Source organism: Suillus paluster, assembly GCF_016628075.1.
Source record: "Suillus paluster strain FC165 chromosome Unknown EDB91scaffold_4, whole genome shotgun sequence".
NCBI lineage: Eukaryota > Fungi > Basidiomycota > Agaricomycetes > Boletales > Suillaceae > Suillus > Suillus paluster.
Window position 1 is genome coordinate 1,113,034 of NW_024537564.1, and position 16,718 is coordinate 1,129,751.

The 16,718-nt window shown below is 48.4% G+C and overlaps 7 protein-coding genes across 7 annotated transcripts; 2 read left to right on the forward strand and 5 right to left on the reverse strand.

Annotated features, from left to right (window-relative positions):
• Positions 1–2,908: 2,908 nt before the first annotated feature.
• On the reverse strand, positions 2,909–4,099 carry EDB91DRAFT_1103708 (acyl-CoA N-acyltransferase). Its single transcript, XM_041317349.1, has 2 exons — positions 3,958–4,099; positions 2,909–3,720 (listed from the first exon to the last, which is right to left on the reverse strand). Exons 1-2 carry the CDS (start codon positions 4,021–4,023, stop codon positions 3,073–3,075), a joined length of 714 nt encoding a protein of 237 aa, XP_041182742.1. The 5' UTR covers positions 4,024–4,099; the 3' UTR covers positions 2,909–3,072.
• Positions 4,100–5,058: 959 nt separating this feature from the next.
• On the reverse strand, positions 5,059–6,008 carry EDB91DRAFT_1103714 (uncharacterized protein). Its single transcript, XM_041317350.1, has 3 exons — positions 5,640–6,008; positions 5,401–5,585; positions 5,059–5,343 (listed from the first exon to the last, which is right to left on the reverse strand). The coding sequence occupies exons 1-3, from the start codon at positions 5,961–5,963 to the stop codon at positions 5,079–5,081; spliced, it is 774 nt and encodes a 257-aa protein (XP_041182743.1). The 5' UTR covers positions 5,964–6,008; the 3' UTR covers positions 5,059–5,078.
• Positions 6,009–6,079: 71 nt separating this feature from the next.
• On the forward strand, positions 6,080–8,601 carry EDB91DRAFT_1343671 (uncharacterized protein). The gene is made up of 9 exons (XM_041325788.1): positions 6,080–6,244; positions 6,293–6,348; positions 6,403–6,456; positions 6,511–6,539; positions 6,587–6,722; positions 6,773–7,281; positions 7,331–7,736; positions 7,797–8,175; positions 8,226–8,601. The coding sequence occupies exons 1-9, from the start codon at positions 6,187–6,189 to the stop codon at positions 8,465–8,467; spliced, it is 1,869 nt and encodes a 622-aa protein (XP_041182744.1). The 5' UTR covers positions 6,080–6,186; the 3' UTR covers positions 8,468–8,601.
• Positions 8,554–10,197, reverse strand: EDB91DRAFT_1103720 (uncharacterized protein). Its single transcript, XM_041317351.1, has 2 exons — positions 9,697–10,197; positions 8,554–9,648 (listed from the first exon to the last, which is right to left on the reverse strand). The coding sequence occupies exons 1-2, from the start codon at positions 10,181–10,183 to the stop codon at positions 8,705–8,707; spliced, it is 1,431 nt and encodes a 476-aa protein (XP_041182745.1). The 5' UTR covers positions 10,184–10,197; the 3' UTR covers positions 8,554–8,704.
• EDB91DRAFT_1103721 (uncharacterized protein) lies at positions 10,198–11,122 on the reverse strand. Its single transcript, XM_041317352.1, has one exon. The coding sequence runs from the start codon at positions 11,019–11,021 to the stop codon at positions 10,296–10,298; it is 726 nt and encodes a 241-aa protein (XP_041182746.1). The 5' UTR covers positions 11,022–11,122; the 3' UTR covers positions 10,198–10,295.
• A 203-nt stretch (positions 11,123–11,325) lies between these two features.
• On the forward strand, positions 11,326–13,943 carry EDB91DRAFT_1103724 (uncharacterized protein). The gene is made up of 10 exons (XM_041317353.1): positions 11,326–11,473; positions 11,518–11,723; positions 11,769–11,845; positions 11,895–12,075; positions 12,131–12,599; positions 12,659–12,954; positions 13,005–13,232; positions 13,282–13,435; positions 13,483–13,731; positions 13,785–13,943. The coding sequence occupies exons 1-10, from the start codon at positions 11,356–11,358 to the stop codon at positions 13,913–13,915; spliced, it is 2,109 nt and encodes a 702-aa protein (XP_041182747.1). The 5' UTR covers positions 11,326–11,355; the 3' UTR covers positions 13,916–13,943.
• EDB91DRAFT_1103730 (major facilitator superfamily domain-containing protein) lies at positions 13,944–16,679 on the reverse strand. Its single transcript, XM_041317354.1, has 11 exons — positions 16,255–16,679; positions 16,098–16,201; positions 15,866–16,041; positions 15,633–15,816; positions 15,424–15,583; positions 15,267–15,374; positions 15,194–15,214; positions 15,036–15,139; positions 14,662–14,981; positions 14,408–14,608; positions 13,944–14,354 (listed from the first exon to the last, which is right to left on the reverse strand). The coding sequence occupies exons 1-11, from the start codon at positions 16,527–16,529 to the stop codon at positions 14,103–14,105; spliced, it is 1,905 nt and encodes a 634-aa protein (XP_041182748.1). The 5' UTR covers positions 16,530–16,679; the 3' UTR covers positions 13,944–14,102.
• Positions 16,680–16,718: the final 39 nt, after the last annotated feature.

A 16,718-nucleotide genomic window follows, 5' to 3' on the forward strand; every position in this document is an offset into this window, starting at 1 on the left:
TGCAGTATCATACGTGTCACGAATTCCAAACACAAATCATTTTTCATTCCTCGGTTTTCCTTCGGCTACTCCTAGTTACTGAACTGGTCACGTGACTTCACTTCCTGTCACATCTTCACCTCTTCACATATCACCTGTTGTTTCTCCAATTGGCTCCCCTACTCCACGGGCTAGAACAATCTCGCTTCCCAAAGAAGAACAGGTCAGATCTTGGGTTTCTGTTTAGTAACCGTCTTACTCATTTGCTTATATATCATGATGTCATGATCAGTCATCCGCAGTATCGTACAACTCTTTTCTCATTGGCTGATTTCTTTCATACTCAGATATCTCCTATTCAATGTTATGTATATAAGTAGGTTAGTTAGTGTTAGTGCTGCCGTGGTCTGGTCCCGAACCACGGTTCGTCCTTGGTTCAGTCCATGGTTCTGAATTTTGCGCGGACCGAACCAGAATGAGGTTCGTGGTCCGCTGTCTCCCAAACGGTTCAGACATAGGTTCGGACATTCCTGAACCGTTCCGAACCCCGAACCGAAGCTTCCTTGCAACATTGGCAAGGCACACACTTATGGTCATTTTGACTTCTGGATCCTCGAGATTTGCACCGACTTTGAATTCTGTCTGGAGGCTCGCATCCCGCACCTCCTGCTGTCCAATAAAGCTCAAGGTACAAATTAACCGTCAAATCAAGCGCAATAAACTCAATAAACTGATTGATATATTACATTGATATTTTTTTAGGATCCTTCAATGCATATGGCTTTGGAGATTGGTTGTTTGCTTTGTTCACACATAAAAGGAGCAAGGTAAGTGATATTTCGACTACTCATACAATGTCTGAATCTGACACACAGTGTGCCCTCAATGCAGACGGTTCTCTTAAGGACGGCACTCTGGGCCTGTTAGTGAGCAGATCTTTTTATTTTGGGATCTGACACTGATATTTCTACAGTAAATACCCATGAACAGTGCTCAGAATGCAAACACCAGGGATGAACACGACACCATTCACACGAGACCTACTTGTCCGCATCTCAATTGATAAGCCCCAGTGTGACACGTCGAAGCAGTCAAGTGCTGATCACCGCATCACCTTTTGCCCTACTCTACCTGATTTTGCGTCAATCTCTGCCCGTGCCACACTTTTTTCAGACTCATTCCTATTACATGTTCGACAGGTGGTGATAAAAACTCCTCCATGGCAACTGGACCCGCACTACAGCTACAGGATATGAAGTATGTGCACGTGTTTGGTCCTTGTGGTGCCGGTGTACTGTCCATACTGGTGAGCAATGTCATACTTGAACGACTACTGTTTGATGACTCAACCTGCATAGCCAACATGAGGGAATCAACCTGTCTGCTCAAACATACAGCTTGTTCCTCAATTACGGACGTCTCATTTGATACATGATGTGAATTGCGACTCTCAACGTGATACCTCGTTGAATGGTGTACAGTGATTGAACTTTCTTCTGCTTAGCTGTGAGGCGGGACTTTTGTCGTGCACAGGAGTGTTTTATTGCCATAGCTAGCAGTACATACATAAGTTGTACAGACTCACAGTGCATCTGTTGCTGATATTCACAGAATTGGGTTCGGTTCGCGTTTGAACTGAAAAAAAACCGAACCTGACCGTTTTGAACTGTTTGCAAAGGTCCAGTTCGAGGTTCGGCGAGTCTAGTAGAACCGGACCTAGGTTTGGTTCTCAGTTCTTGCTCAACCCTCTATGAACCGGACCAAACCAGACCGCGGCAGCACTAGTTAGCATAAGTACTCCTTAGACTTAACCTCTTCGTTTCTACACTTGTAGTAGACTTAGATGTTCATGCTCAATCCTATCTTGATCTTATCATCATCTGTGACCGAGTCTTAGTGGTTGTGTATTAGTCTTTGCCATTCAGTGAACACTGGTCATAACACCAAGTCAGAAGTTGTTGGATCACCACCTTGGCCCCTTTGAAATACTTGAGTGAATTGGCGAGCTACACCACCAGATCAAATTACCTCAATCATATCAAATCCATCTGGTGTTTCATGTAGGATTACTCACTCCACACAAAACTTCCACACTAACACCTCAAGTTGCCCCACTATGTCCACCCCCCAAAATTGTCCATACTGGAGAAGAATATGAAGTAGAAAAAGTAGTACACGCCTTGCTTTCCAGAATATGATTGAAGAATTGGGCCTGTTGCCTGGTTTGAGGGGGTGTGTTGGAAATCAACCCGTCAACATAGTATAATTTCTGTTTTTTGTTTCTGACCTCCGCTCACTACACCAGTGGACTTACCATATATAGTAATCCCACATAGATTCGCTACACTTGTTTCTCTCTTTTCCCCAGTCTCTTATACTCGACTGGGGGTAAGTCATAGTTTAGTATATCTAACACACTCCTTACTGATGTACTATAGAACTCATATGAGTTCTTTATCTTTAGACATCTACCTATCTTTTAAATAATACTTTAGTTGACGAGAGGGCGTGACTCACCAATGCACAGCGAAAATTTCATCGTATGATAGAAAACCAAGGATGTGGCGGCTCAGCTTCTCTGCAATACTAGAGAGGTCAGTAAGTCAAACAGGAGCGGTCGGTCCAGGGCAGTGACAGGCGTCTTCAGTTGGCGAATCCGTCAGTACATTGTATGTGCATTTACCCTTCAATTTTGAGGTTTATTCTTGATGCAAAAACACTGTATACGATAGACCGAGACGAAGTGGCTATGTGCCATCGTTGCAAAGGGAAAGCTTACCTCGCTGATTAGTGCATACTGGCACGTCCTCGAATGAAGTTTGTCACATGAATCCTTGCGTTAGCTACGCCCCAGTACATTAGTGATGCTCATAAGACATGATTGATTGATCCACGAGACAAGATGAACACAATAGTGAGCAGTGTTGAGGCAGAACGATCACTGTTCGGATCTGTTCAGCGCCAGCACTTTAACTTGATGACATTCTGCTCACCGCATATCTAATATCTGATCCAGCTGGTCTGCGATTGGAATGTTCACTCCGTATCAGTTCAGCATCGTCAAGAATCCGTTCTGCATTCGCAGTTTAAACTTTAAACAGCACACTCCTCCCACTGTTGTACAGTGATACCCATAATGCCCTCCTGCGCGCCCTCCACCTTCCCGAATCCCAATCGCTCATAAAACACCGCAGCGTCTATATTCTTCGGATCCATGCCCAACCAAACGCTCTGTACCCCGTTTTCTTTCAAATTCTCTATCGCCCGTCCAATCAACTTCCGCCCCCATCCCTGCCGCTGATGGCTCGGCAGGATATCGATGTGCAGATGTGCAGGTGCGAATGCCATCATCGCATCACTTGCTCTTGGGATCGCCATGATGGTGTTGATATAGGTCTTGTCCGCAGGTGTGAGCACTGCGTCAGGATCTTGCAGCAGTGGCCCGTAGCGCGCTTTGAGCAAGGGCCACCATCCCGTTTCTGCACTCTCCTCGAATTTGCGCGTGTCAAACGCGCCAAGGGTGTATCCCACGACTTCTCCGTCGTCTTCAAGGACGAATCCCCACGTTGATTCGAGGTTTACGTAGGGGAGGGAGTAGATGAGCCCTGGGAGTGCTGGATCGGTGTGTAAGTCTTTGGCTGATGTGCCCGCGTTTGCGGTGAGCAAGCAAATGTTGGAAAGGGCAGCCTCGTCAGCTTTGGTGGCTGGTCGGATGATGGGGGCCATGATGAAGGGTATTATCTATAGTTGGATTAGCAGAATAAAAGGACATGACTTGTTGACGAGCTGTTATGAACGGGGGCCCACAATATTGATCACAAGGTATATCGTGCGACAGTGATGGGTATGTGGCAAGAAGTACAGCACATGGCCAGTGTGAGACGAAAGCAAAACAATCATATTCTTCGAGATTACAGATCATACGTTCCCGAAAATCTTTCACTTGAAGACCCCATATGGTAGAAGACTTTTATCTACCTTGTTCGTCCTGAGAGGCTGGGTCCCATATTCTGAAGTGGCCGTGGCGGGACTGAGACGGTGCATGAACCGAAGCTCATACAAACCATAGTAACCCTCTGTATGGACAGGGTCGCAGTGCTATGAAGGGTCGCCATGGCCCACAAACCCAGGTACTTGAAGGAGCCTATGCCATCAAGGTAAGTATGAAGTTTACAATACATCAGAGCCTCCTGTATATACGTTCAAATCTAAGTGCACGCACCATCTAGGTACCATACTAGGCACTTGCCTTCTCCCTCCATCTGCGTTTGCAACCGTTCGGTGAAGCCTATTCACATTTCTTTTTAAGTCTGAATATTGAATAACAAGATGAACACTGGCCAATCTTCTTGTACTTCAAATTCTCGCAACAAGTCCCCCAGCCGCGTTGTTACGCTCCCAAGTTCAAAAGATTCGTAACACCGAGCTCTATTGCCCTGCAACAATTGACTAACCTTCTATCTATTGTCTATCCGGATCGTCGTAATCTGCAGTACCATCTATTTTACGACACTTCCTCGTTTGCAATGCGAATCAGTGCTAGTCATGATGTTTAGTGGATCCACTTCTGTAACACATTGGTTTCGCTAAGCATGATGACCAGCCAAGTCACGAACTGCTTTGACAGTTTTCTCATGCTCTTTCCCTCGAGTCCCATTGACAACATCCGAGTCTTTTTCATGTCATTCCTGCTGCACAGACTCTTCATCTATCAGATTTCTTTCCACGATCCTACTCATCAACCTTCGGCACTGAATCTACCTGCTGACCTGGCAGCTCGTCCGCTGCGTCAACCTCCACTATGCCATGTAAGCTAGAAGTTGTCTTTCTCCTGGGAAAGAGCATGGAGCTTCTGACCATGTTATCGTAATCGCACCAAAGGTCTCATTCACGCTCAGTCCTGCGGAAACTAATGCTTGGTTGATTCCATAGCTTGAGCGATAGTGGAACTCTCTCGCTTTTTGTGCTCGCCATCTGGGAATGTAGCATCTTCACTCCGCTAGGTTTGCATTTTGATCGCGTACTAGTATGTCGATGTACATCATTCTACTTCCCACCTTTCGCATCTCCGCTAGGAGAGTCCTCTGCAGGCCCAGAAATCACTGAGCGAGTAATACGTCAGCATATATTTCACAACAAAGGAAAGAGTACAAGAAGAGGAATGGTTTAAGCCTCGTAAGAGAACTGAGTGCTTCGACGTCACGCCGCAGGAAAGAGAAACACGAAAGAAAACAATGAAACTCACGCAATGCCCCAAGAACAACAACCAAGTATATCCAATACTTCTGCACGAAACTTTTCTCAGGAACAGGTACTACTGGCTCGCCCTCAGGCGTGAGCGGAGGTGGGACGCGCAGCTCAGGTCTACAAACAAGGATACGACAGTCAGACAAGTTCGAGAACATGAGAGAACGCATATACAGAGGTGGCATCCGAGGTGACTTGAGCACCACACTCGTATTGTGTGCCGGGTAGTTCGCCGTGCTCGTCGTAGGGCATATTCCATCTCGAGGTACAGGCGACACGGCATAATCGATCGCAAACGGTTCTCCTCTCACAGACAAATGTATGACTATATTTGCAGATGTCGCGGAAGGGAGTAGACACTAGATGAGTAGCATTAGCTCAACCCCGATTAATAGAAATAAAATGCGACCCACTGCTTTGGTACTTGACACTGGCCCATCCGAGTCGATCGTGACGTGGTACATCGCGCCTTGCATGTTAGGATTCACTGCTTCTGCGAACTCAGCAAGGTCGTCGTGCAATGATTCTCCTAGTGAAAATGAGACATGTGAGCCAATGGGTTGAATGGATTCGAATGGTGGGAGGGTGATAGTTCCGAGCTCAGCCCACGGTGTCACAGGAAGGTTGGGGTGCACGACACGGTGCATTAACCGCAACTCGGTTGGTGCATTGGCTTTGGATGTAGGTAGGGAGAATAGCGATAGCGTTAGGAGGAATAAAGATAATGGAGTGTGCATGTTAAAGTAAGTACACGTTCAACTTGCAAGTACCATATTGGTGACCTTGGCAGTAGGTAGGACCCCGGAGCGACTTACAATGATCGGAGTATCCAGGGTCTGCCACTTGACTCGATATTGATCTTCTTCAAGTCTATTTACAAGCTACAGTGATCTAGCAAGCAATCCTGAAGTCCAGCCTACCCGTTGCTGGCTTCATATCCTCCATCTACCTCAAAGAAATATGCCCACCATCTCAGTAGACAAAGCCGAGCTTTATGAGCGACTCGGTCATCAGTATAGTACGTCCTCGTCTAATTGGGTTTTCAATACGTCTGATCACATCGCAGCCACGGAGGAATTCGATCGTCTGTGTTTTGATTATGGACTGGAATTAGATGAAGACGTGCGCCCTTCCTTATTTTTCTCGCCGTTGTGTTTTCGCTGAACGAATAAACAGACGACCGAGGAGGTAGAAGCTGCGATTAAGAAAGGACTCCCTGCAGAGCGTCCCGTGAGTCTCTCTCACTTCCAAACCAACTATATGTATGCTCATGGTCTGCTATAGCAATTAAAAATTGAAGTACCCGCAAACAGGTGTGCTGCTACTGGGCGCAAACAATGCACATCTGACCAGTACGCAGATATGATTTGGTCTGTATAGAAGGTATCTCGCGTGCTTTACGTGCTTTTCTAGGAAAAGAAGATCCGCCGCAGTATAGACTCGCATATCCCCCTGGTGGCGAAAAAGATCTCATCACCGTTACTGTCTCCCCAGAGGTACGCTTACTCTTCGCATTGTCCGCACCAACTAACCCTACCACCCCCAGACGCAACGTATTCGCCCCTTCTTCGCCTGCGCAGTGTTGCGCAACATCAAATTCACGCCCCTGAGCTACGCATCTTTCATCGACCTCCAAGACAAATTGCACCAGAACATCGGGCGCAGGCGTGCCCTCGTTGCCATCGGAACACACGACCTCGACACCCTCACTCCTCCTTTCCGATACGAAGCACGTACACCCACCAACATCTCTTTCGCGCCTCTCGGTAGAGAAACAGTGCACACCGCTGCAGACCTCATGCAGATCTACGAATCGGATAAACACCTCTCTCGGTACTTGCCCATCATCCGAGACTCTGATGTCTACCCGATCATTTATGATGCAGAGGATCATGTGCTGAGTATGCCTCCTATCATCAACTCGGAGCACAGTAAGATCACGTTGGAGACGAAGAACGTGTTTATTGATACTACGGCTACGGATGATACAAAGTTGCAGATCGTGATCAATATGGTGGCGACTATGTTTTCGGAGTATTGTGCTGAGCCCTTCACGTATGTCCTTTTTTTGTGATTCGTTTTGGAGCTGAGGCGTTGTTGTCAGGATCGAGCCGTGCAAGATCATCTTCCCTGACGGTTCGACACGTATATCTCCTGACATCGCTCCCCGTACCATAACAGCACGCGCATCCTACATCAACTCCTGCACCTCTCTCTCCCTAACGCCCACCATCATCCAGTCCCTTCTAACCCGTATGACCCTTTCTCCCACCCTCTCTCCCAACGACCCCGATGCTCTAATCGTCTCGATCCCTTGCACGCGTCCCGACATCTTCCACGAAGTCGACGTAATGGAAGATGCAGCAGTCGCATACGGATTCAACAACCTACCAGATATCTTCCCCCAAACAAGCACAGTCGCACAGCCGTTACCGATCAGCAGGCTCACAGACGTGATCCGGAGGGAATGGGCGATGGCAGGATGGGTCGAAGCGTTGCCTTTTATTCTCGTACGTCCCCCCTCCTCTACCATTTCTTAGCATATCTCCACCTAACACCCTCAAAAACAGTGCTCACACGAAGAAAACTTCGCCTTCATGAACCGCCCCGACCCCGGTTCCCTCGCAATCAAAATCGCCAACCCCAAAACCCTCGAATTCCAAGTAGTACGCACCAGCCTCCTCCCAGGGCTTCTCAAAACCATCCGCGAGAACCGCTCGCATGCATTGCCTATCCGTGTCTTCGAGCTCAGCGATGTCGTTTTCAAAGATACTTCAAGGGAGAGACAAGCAAGGAATGAGAGACATGCGGGTGGGGTGTGGTGTGCGAGGAGTGCAGGGTTTGAGGTTGTTCATGGGTTGTTGGATAGGGCGATGAAGATGTTGGAGGTTCCGAGGATCGGGAGGGGGGATGAGAAGCCTATGGGGTATTATATCAAGGAAGGAGATGGTATGTTCTTTGGCTCTTATAGGATCGTTTTGAATTGATGATGCTCTTAGACCCTGCATACTTCCCTGGACGCGCGGCAACGATTTACTACCGCCAACCGCCCCCAAAGACCTCAAAAGTGGGCGAACTGGCTGATGAACTCAAGAGCACGCTGCACATATCCAGTCATCAAGATCGAGACATTGTGATTGGTACGCTGGGCGTACTGCACCCTACCGTTCTGGAAAAGTTCGAGATCACGTACCCATGCTCAGCTCTAGAGTTCAATATGGAGGTGTTCTTGAAGCGGTGATATTTAGGGGACGACGGCGTAGAAATAATTGCACAGAAGGATATAGGATGTACGCTGAACAAAAACGAATCTAATCGCTGTTCCAGAAAAAAAAAAACACCAAGAAAAATATTTACAATAAATACGGTGTATGCCGTTTTGACCCATTATCGTTCTCCTAGGAAAATAGATAGCACGTCTGTAGAAGACGACTTAGCACGATACAACATACGTCCGCCCCGTTCCCTGAAGCAGCCCTTACAAGAGCCCTGCAGCCCGCAAGTCCTCGCACAGCCTGCGCTCACGCTCGATTGCCTCCCTGATCTGTCGTGAACGATCTGGATCGGTTGACATGAGCATTTGCATCTCTAACTCTGGGATGACACCTCTCTCTCTTGCAATCCCGTCATCTCTAGCGTGGGCAGGCACCTGTTCCGGTCCATCCGCGCCCGAGGTTTCCGTTGGTGAAGGGACACGGAATACTCCGAGGCGCTCAAAAAACGTTTGCCTCCTCGTCTCTTCGTCTGCTGCAGATGGAGAAGTGGTGGACGCGGTAGAAGAGAGAATGCCTCGTTCCCAGCGCTTGACGCGCCAGAAACCGAATGCGCTGGTAAGAAGGAGGAACCAGCCGGCTGTCATGAGGAAGAAGGAAAGCCATTCATTAGCTGCTGTGCTGTTAAGGAACCCAACGTTGCCATCTGCTCCACCGTCTGCAGAGTTGGTCCAGGAAATTATATCGTCATCGGATGTGATTGTGGGGTTAGCGTTCGCCCATTCCTCAGCATCTTGTGTGCTTGCGAATGCACTACTAGGCCAGGCATCTGCAGGGTCTGATGCTAGACCTGTGCCGTTGACGTCGTCTAATCGTGCGCGCAGGCCGAAGCCCCATTGAATTAATGTAACGCCCAGACCGGCCCTGCTGCCATATCGGGCAGCGTGGGTAGTGTGCATGACCCAGGTGAGAACAAAGCCGACGAATTGGAATGTGGTACTGATGAGTGCGTTCCAGAGGAATGAGAAGAGAGTGCCTGTAGGAAGACCGTCGACGGCGACATATCCTTGGGTGAGAGTGTGGGAATTTAGGGAGGAAGGAAGGAATATGGAATGAGTGTGATAAGGAGGAGCAGCGTCAGCTTGAGCTGCTGCGTAAGAGGGAGGAGCGGTGTTGGATGATTCTTCGGGAACGAGGTAAACGTTGTCGCCTGGGTGTATTGTCAATACTCGATAAGAAAAGTTTGAACGATGGTTACCTTCTTGAACTCGTACACCCTGGGATGGTTTGGCAGCTACGTTACTGAATACACCGTCGTTTCTAGTGCCTCCACCTATGACTCGGCCAGAACCGGAACCTCCAATAAAACCCCAGCGGCTAACATAATGAGATGGTAGGACAGAGGCAGCGGTGCGTTTCCACCATGGGCCGGTTGGAGGAGGGGGTAAAGAATCTACAGTGAAAACAGGTATTATGCCATTGGAATTTCCGATTTCATTGGGTACAGCATGAGCAGAAGGCTGTGGGGGAGAACCAGGAGGAGGTTGGTCGTAGTCGCATATCGGTGACTCGAAGTTGTAAGTCGCTGGAAGCGAAGAAGGAGGATGAGAGAAAGTCAAAGGACGAGATTCGTCAGCGTCGTCATCAAAGTCGGAGTCATCTGGGTCGTCAAAAGCAGCTTCTAGTTCTGAGTTTAGTTCTGGGTCAGTGCGTGGATTAGGGATTGGTGCATAACGATTAGACATGCTAGCTTGGGAGTAGGAGGAAGACAACGCGTTGGCAATGATAATAAATAATAAATCTCTAAATCAATTATGTAATTGGTACACAATAAATAAAGTCATCTACGAGGAGACTCTATCCCATACCAGCACCTATAAAGAAACTGCTCTGACCATAAACAGGACCATGAGGTGGTGGTGGTATCATGTTATTCGCATACCCTTGCCCTGGTGACCCAGCTCCACTCGCATTTCGTACCATCCGGGTAACTCGTTCACAACTCTCCATTCTAGCCTGCATCATCCTTTCAAACATCTCTAGAATCTCCACTCCAGGTTCTCGTCCACCAGCCCCCAGTACAAGCGTCGGTTGTCCACTACCACTGATCTGCGTCTGGTTGCTGTGGGCAAACCCTGCTGATATCGGTTGTCGCAATATAGGTCGCTGCTTCATGATTCCACCTCTTGGCATTCCTCTAGTAGTTGCGATTCCTTCTAGCTTTAACCCGAACGCCTTCTTCCTCTTCATCCACTTGGTAGTTTCAGATGTTTCTTCTGCAGAGTCCGGCTCCTCTTCCTCCTTCTCCATATCTTCTTCGTCTTGTGTGGCCGCAGCTGCTGCGCTAGCGTCCCGCTCCTGCAGTGACATCTCTAGTTGTGCGCGTGTGCGATAAACCCACATCCGTTCCTGATGATAGAACGCAACTAGGTTCTCAAGAAGCGTAATTGTCGATTCAACAGGGTGTAACCCGACGCGTGGTGGTGAGGAGGGTGGTGTAGGGAGTAATGTGTTCATAGCCATGGCTGCCTGTTGTTGGGCATAAGTTTGCTGTTGTGGTACGGTGTATTGTGACGAGAGCATCGTGTAAGATGGACTTCAAATATTAAGAGGCTAGAGGTCGGGAAAGTTCCAAGGGAAAAAAGTCTGAAACCGCTCTAGTTATAAACCACATGATGGTCTCGAACACGGTGCGACCCCCCTCCTCATTAGCTAGGTTCTAGACTTTCCTTTTACGGTCAACAACCAATCAAACTTCGGGACTGTGCGGCATTACGACATGCAGTGACACCGGCTCTTCGTTAGTGTGTGAAATTAATGCCGATACTGCGGGGTGCAACGCGGGGTTACAAGAATCATTTTAACAAAAATATTATTTATTTACAGATTAGATTGCGAACGGAGCTCATCGTTCGGGATGAAGTACATCGCACTTCTCAGCGGAGGGAAAGACAGTTGTTACAATTTGTCCCACTGCAATGCCCACGGCCACGAACTCGTAGCTGCCGCAACCCTCTCCCCTCAATCTGGCAAAGGTCTGAACTCAACTTTCTTCCTTGAAAACGCCTCATCTCCCTAGATGAGATCGACTCGTATCTCTACCAGACCGTCGGCCAGGACGCGATCGAGTTTGTAGCTCGCGCACTCGACGTTCCTCTCTATCGACGCGTCATACAAGGCGATGCTATTGAGCAAAATGTGGAATATGGCTCACGCAGTGCTGGCAGCGCCGGCGTCATGGGGGACGAGACGGAGGATCTATATGCTCTATTAAAAGATGCCAAGGTCAGATCGAAACTACCCCATCTATCTTGTGCTCATCGTGACTAGCTCCACCACCCAGACGTACAGGGCGTGTCAGTCGGTGCTATTCTCTCAAATTATCAACGCGTTCGCGTCGAACATGTGTGCGTATGGGTGATGCAACGTTCAGTCTGTAATATTCATGCGTAGTAGGTGTCGTCGTCTCTCCCTTACACCCTTGGCCTACCTTTGGCAACGCGATCAAGCTGAGCTATTGTCGGAGATGATCGATGCCGGGATCAAAAGCGTGCTCATCAAAGTAGCAGGCATCGGTCTAACAGTAAAACACCTAGGAAAAACCTTGCATGAAATGCAGGACACCCTCACCCGCCTGGTATGTCCATTTCATTTGCATGCATAAGGTTATTAATTTATTAATTTTCTCACAGAATAGTCTTTACGGCTTGCATATCTGTGGTGAAGGCGGGGAGTATGAAACTTTCACTCTTGACAGCCCACTGTTCAAGCACCGCATCGTGCTCGATGAAACCGAAGTTGTGATGCATTCGGACAACGACTTTGCGCCCGTTGCATATCTGCGTATCAAACGTGCATCACTTCACCCCAAAGAATCATCTTCAAACACGAGGATCGAGACCCCACCGCTCTTAGAAGACAAGTTCATCGAATTGCAAACCACCCTCAAAAATTCAGTCCGAAAGGCGGAAGAACAAAGCAGATCTAGCGGCGCATATCCGAATTCACCCCCTACCACCGCGTCATACCGCATACTAGACCGGCCATCCATACACGCTGTGGGATCATGGCTCGCAGTTGGAAATATCCACCCAGTTCCGCCTCTAGACTTGGGAATACCATTGGACCAGCAAGTTCGCAATTGCTTCATTCAATTACAAGGTATGGGATTTACCAAATCAGCAGGCGTTTACATCATTTTCATGGACAATTTGTTACAGGGATTCTCCTTTCGCGCGATCTGCGCATGGAAGATGTGACTAATATTACACTTTTGTTACCTTCTCTTGCTCCCGAGATCTTCGCAGCTGCGAACAATGCATACGCCGAGTTCTTTGGTGTGTCACCACCTTCGAGGGCGTGTGTTGGTGTAGACCTTCCAGAGGGTGTGTGTGTGATGCTTGAGTGCATCGCGCACAAGGAAAATCCCGATACCAAGACACGCAAAGCGCTCCATGTACAGGGTCTCAGTTATTGGGCACCTGCTAATATCGGACCCTATTCCCAAGCCATCACCGTACGTCCCAGCCTTTTTGACGCAGCACATTTTCTAAATTTTATGAGCAGGTCGAGCCATATGTTTTCATATCCGGCCAGATCGGTCTTCTCTCGCCCTCTTTAACGCTACCTTCTCCATCATCATTGGCACTAGAAACTGCACTAGTGTTCCAGCACACAGATCGCGTCATTCGCGTGGCCAATAATGCGGGGGGACACGTTCTACTCTCGCTTTATTGGCTTGTCGACAAGGCGGACGTCATACACGTTCGACGGGCTTGTCAAAAGTTTGGTGAGGTGTGTCGAGGGTTTTTACAGTGTGTAAATAAGAAAATTAATTTTGTAGGAAATGCCAATGTTGTTCTTGATCGTCGCGTCCCTCCCGCGCGGTGCACGCGTTGAGAAACAGGTTTTGGTGCATTCAGGTCACTTCACGGTTCCGGATGAGGATGATGAAGGGACGTTCACCGAGGTGTCTCGCACTCCGGAATTCCTGTCTGGTATGTGCACGTGTATCAATATTGTTCTGCTGCTCATTATTTTTCAGGGGATATTCACGTCGAGGATGCTACCGTGGCAACTTCCACTTCGACGACGCCCTCCGTACTCAACTGGCAGGTTTCTCGATTTGACGTATCAGGGTCATCGCCCTGTACGGTTACAATCTGCGCTCGTGGGCATCCATCGCCAGAGGATGCATTAAAACTTAGAAACTTGTCGTCGCTCAGTGCATTTTGGGAAAGGGCACTCTCAGCGAGATTGTTTCACAGACTGGACACTGATTTTTCAACTAGTTGTACGTTCGATCTCAAAACTTTTGGGTGCCTATGTTGATACTTGGTCGAACAGGGTCGTCAGTGTCGCATGTACTATTTGGAGACAGTGATATGCCTGCAGTCACGTCAATTCCCTGTCGATTTATTGGGACTCGGGGGAGTGATGAACAGTGGGATTGGGCGGTGGCTTTCGTGGGTGTATGATACTGAGACCCCAAGACGCTTTCCAATAAACCCAATGATATTAATGTCACAAAGTGAACCACGACAAAGCAAGATGATATACATGAATGAAACATGCAAAACTAATATGCAGATACAGCCGTTAGAAATGTAGTGTAAGATGCAAATGTCAACTACTCTAGATCACCCAACCTCAGCAAGAGCGTAGTCAAGGCTCCACCTCAGCCTTGAGCTCCTGCAGCACTGCAAGCCCACTCCTCATCTGATTTTCCGTCTTCGTGGGAGGCACCATACGACAGGCAGCAGCACCGATCAACGTGCACAAGCCTCCAAATCGCAGCACCCACGCAACGCCGTTCTTACCCAGGTACGTGTTATGATCGGGTTCCAGATTGGGAGAGGGAGCAACAGGAGTGGATTCGTCCACGATGCGGAATATTACAGACGCGACGACCGCAATCTGAACTGTATTAAACACTGTGGAGCTGTAGGGAGAAGACTGATGAGACTCACGATGAATTGAGGCATCACGATGGCAAGATTATGAATGCCAAGAATAGTGCCTCCTGCTGGCCTGGTCTCATTATCGCTGGTCTGGGCTTCATCTTCAGGATTTGAAACTTCCTCAGAGGAGCGACCAATCAGAGGATCATGTTCAGACTCAGTCGCCACTTCAGGCAGATGCGGAATCTTGGCATGCATCTCTTTCAATAGCTGCAGTTCACGATAATTCAATTCAACCCTGATTCGGAAAGGACTGGACTCACCTCCATGATGATGGCAAACGGCACCCAACACGCAACAGCCCAGCATATTCCAACCAAGCTGATGGCAATCGTGGCTTGCTTGACGGTGCTTATCCAAAATGTAGAGAACGTTAGTAACGTGAATAACAACATCGCCGCTGTCCATATGTCTCGGAGGAGCCATGGCATCTTTGGAAGTCGCGTAATGCCTTCTTGACGCCACAAATGAAGTCTACCGCGGAAGTGCTCGATCTGGGCATCTTCGTCATCTCCTTCTACAGGGAGAAGACGACGGTCACGTCGCGCGAAGCCGGGAAGTATGACACCGGCGAGAACAGCCACTATGTTGTTTTGTTTGTCAGCTTCTGCGCAAGATGGTACATAACAAGACATACCAATGCTGTACAGCAACATTGCAAATTCACCCGTGCGAGTGGCAAGCTCATTATCTGGCTCCTTCCCGGTCTCGTAGGCCATCACCTGACCGACATATGTCGTGCTGTGGTGTGGAGTCAATTTGTAAATAAGAATTTGATACTTTAAGAATACTCACGAGTAAAACAGGAACGGGAACCTGATTCAAGGCGTCAGCGCACCCATTCAAGGAAGCTACATATTCCACACACCATCCCATAAAAGCAAAGACCTGCACCAGACATACCCTTCTAATAGGTCTCGGAAGGGTCGTGATTGCACTGTATATGTTCTCCAAAATTTCACCAAACTTGCCTCGCCTAGAAGTTCATTTAACTAACAAGATCGTTTCTATGCCAATCCACTGACCTTTGGCTCTTCTTCTTTTCTGTAGAAGCTTTCTCCTCGTGACAGAAGCATGTAATCCACACAGTGACGACAAGGATAGACATGCTGACGACACAGAACTTTCGGAACTGGTCGCCACCCAGGAAGCTTAGGAAGGGCAGCTTCGCAAGAGGGATAAATCCTTGATATCACATCAGCGCAGTGTCAGACAAGCATGGGTAGTGACATACCAAACCCATAGCCAATGATATTACCCGCCTGGCTCATGCGGCTATGCCATGCATTACCAGCATTGAGTTGATCAGGCGGTGTAATATCGAGAAGAAGATTGCGCAAAGAGGCTTGAAGAGCGTTGAGAGCGAAATCAAGAACATAGAACGCGAAAACAGCGATGCCAATGGAAACGTTTGCGGCCTGATAGGAATAAGAAGACATGTATGGGGAACGAGGAATGTAAAAGTACCTGCTTTGTGCGTTCTGGGTCCCAGTCACCAGCACCACCGCCGAATATATCAACAAAGAAACCAGCAATACTCTGACAATACGCCAGAATTAGTGTTGAAACGACGAGAGCTCCCGTTGATAAGACAACCCAGTATCTCCGACGATACTTCGACGTGGACGAATCAGAGATTGCACCTTGCGAATTGTTCAATCGACTGTTCAAAATTCTACTCAAGCACCAGAGAACATACCTATGAGAGGTTGCGCAACGAGTCCACTGATAGGGCCAGCTAACCAGACCAAGCTGGTAACCTGCTCTGATATCCCAAGTGACAGGAGAAAGGGTGTCCCGTATCTGGCGAACATAACGTATTAAATTTTGACGGACCAGTAGCATAAAGAACTTACCCTAGCTCAACTGTCCACGCTATTTGCGCCCCAGCCATTGATATACTAAGGGTAATGAGATTCCATGTACTCAAACGTGTGCGCCCGGGTTCGGTGGAGCGCTGATGGTCAGAACTGTCTGGCTGCTTGCCATTTCCATCGAGCGTGTGGTATGATGCTTGGTCAGGGGACTGTGGCTCCTGTTGGGAAGATTGCGTGCGCTGTCTATGGCGTGCTGGCCATGCTATCTGGGTGGTTGGGTCAGGGTCCGCGTCGGCATTGTATGCAATAGACATTTTTATGCCTGAAACGGTGACACGGAAGGAAGTAAGAGCATGAAATGCAGCAAGGAAGATACAGCAAGGAAGAACAACCAAGCCTGACCAGGTTCAGCAGCTTCAATGCAAGCGCTCCTTTTGTAGAGCAGGCGAGGCAAGTACCTAATACCCGTAATCGGCATTCTCCGACTGGGCAAGCGAGCGAAT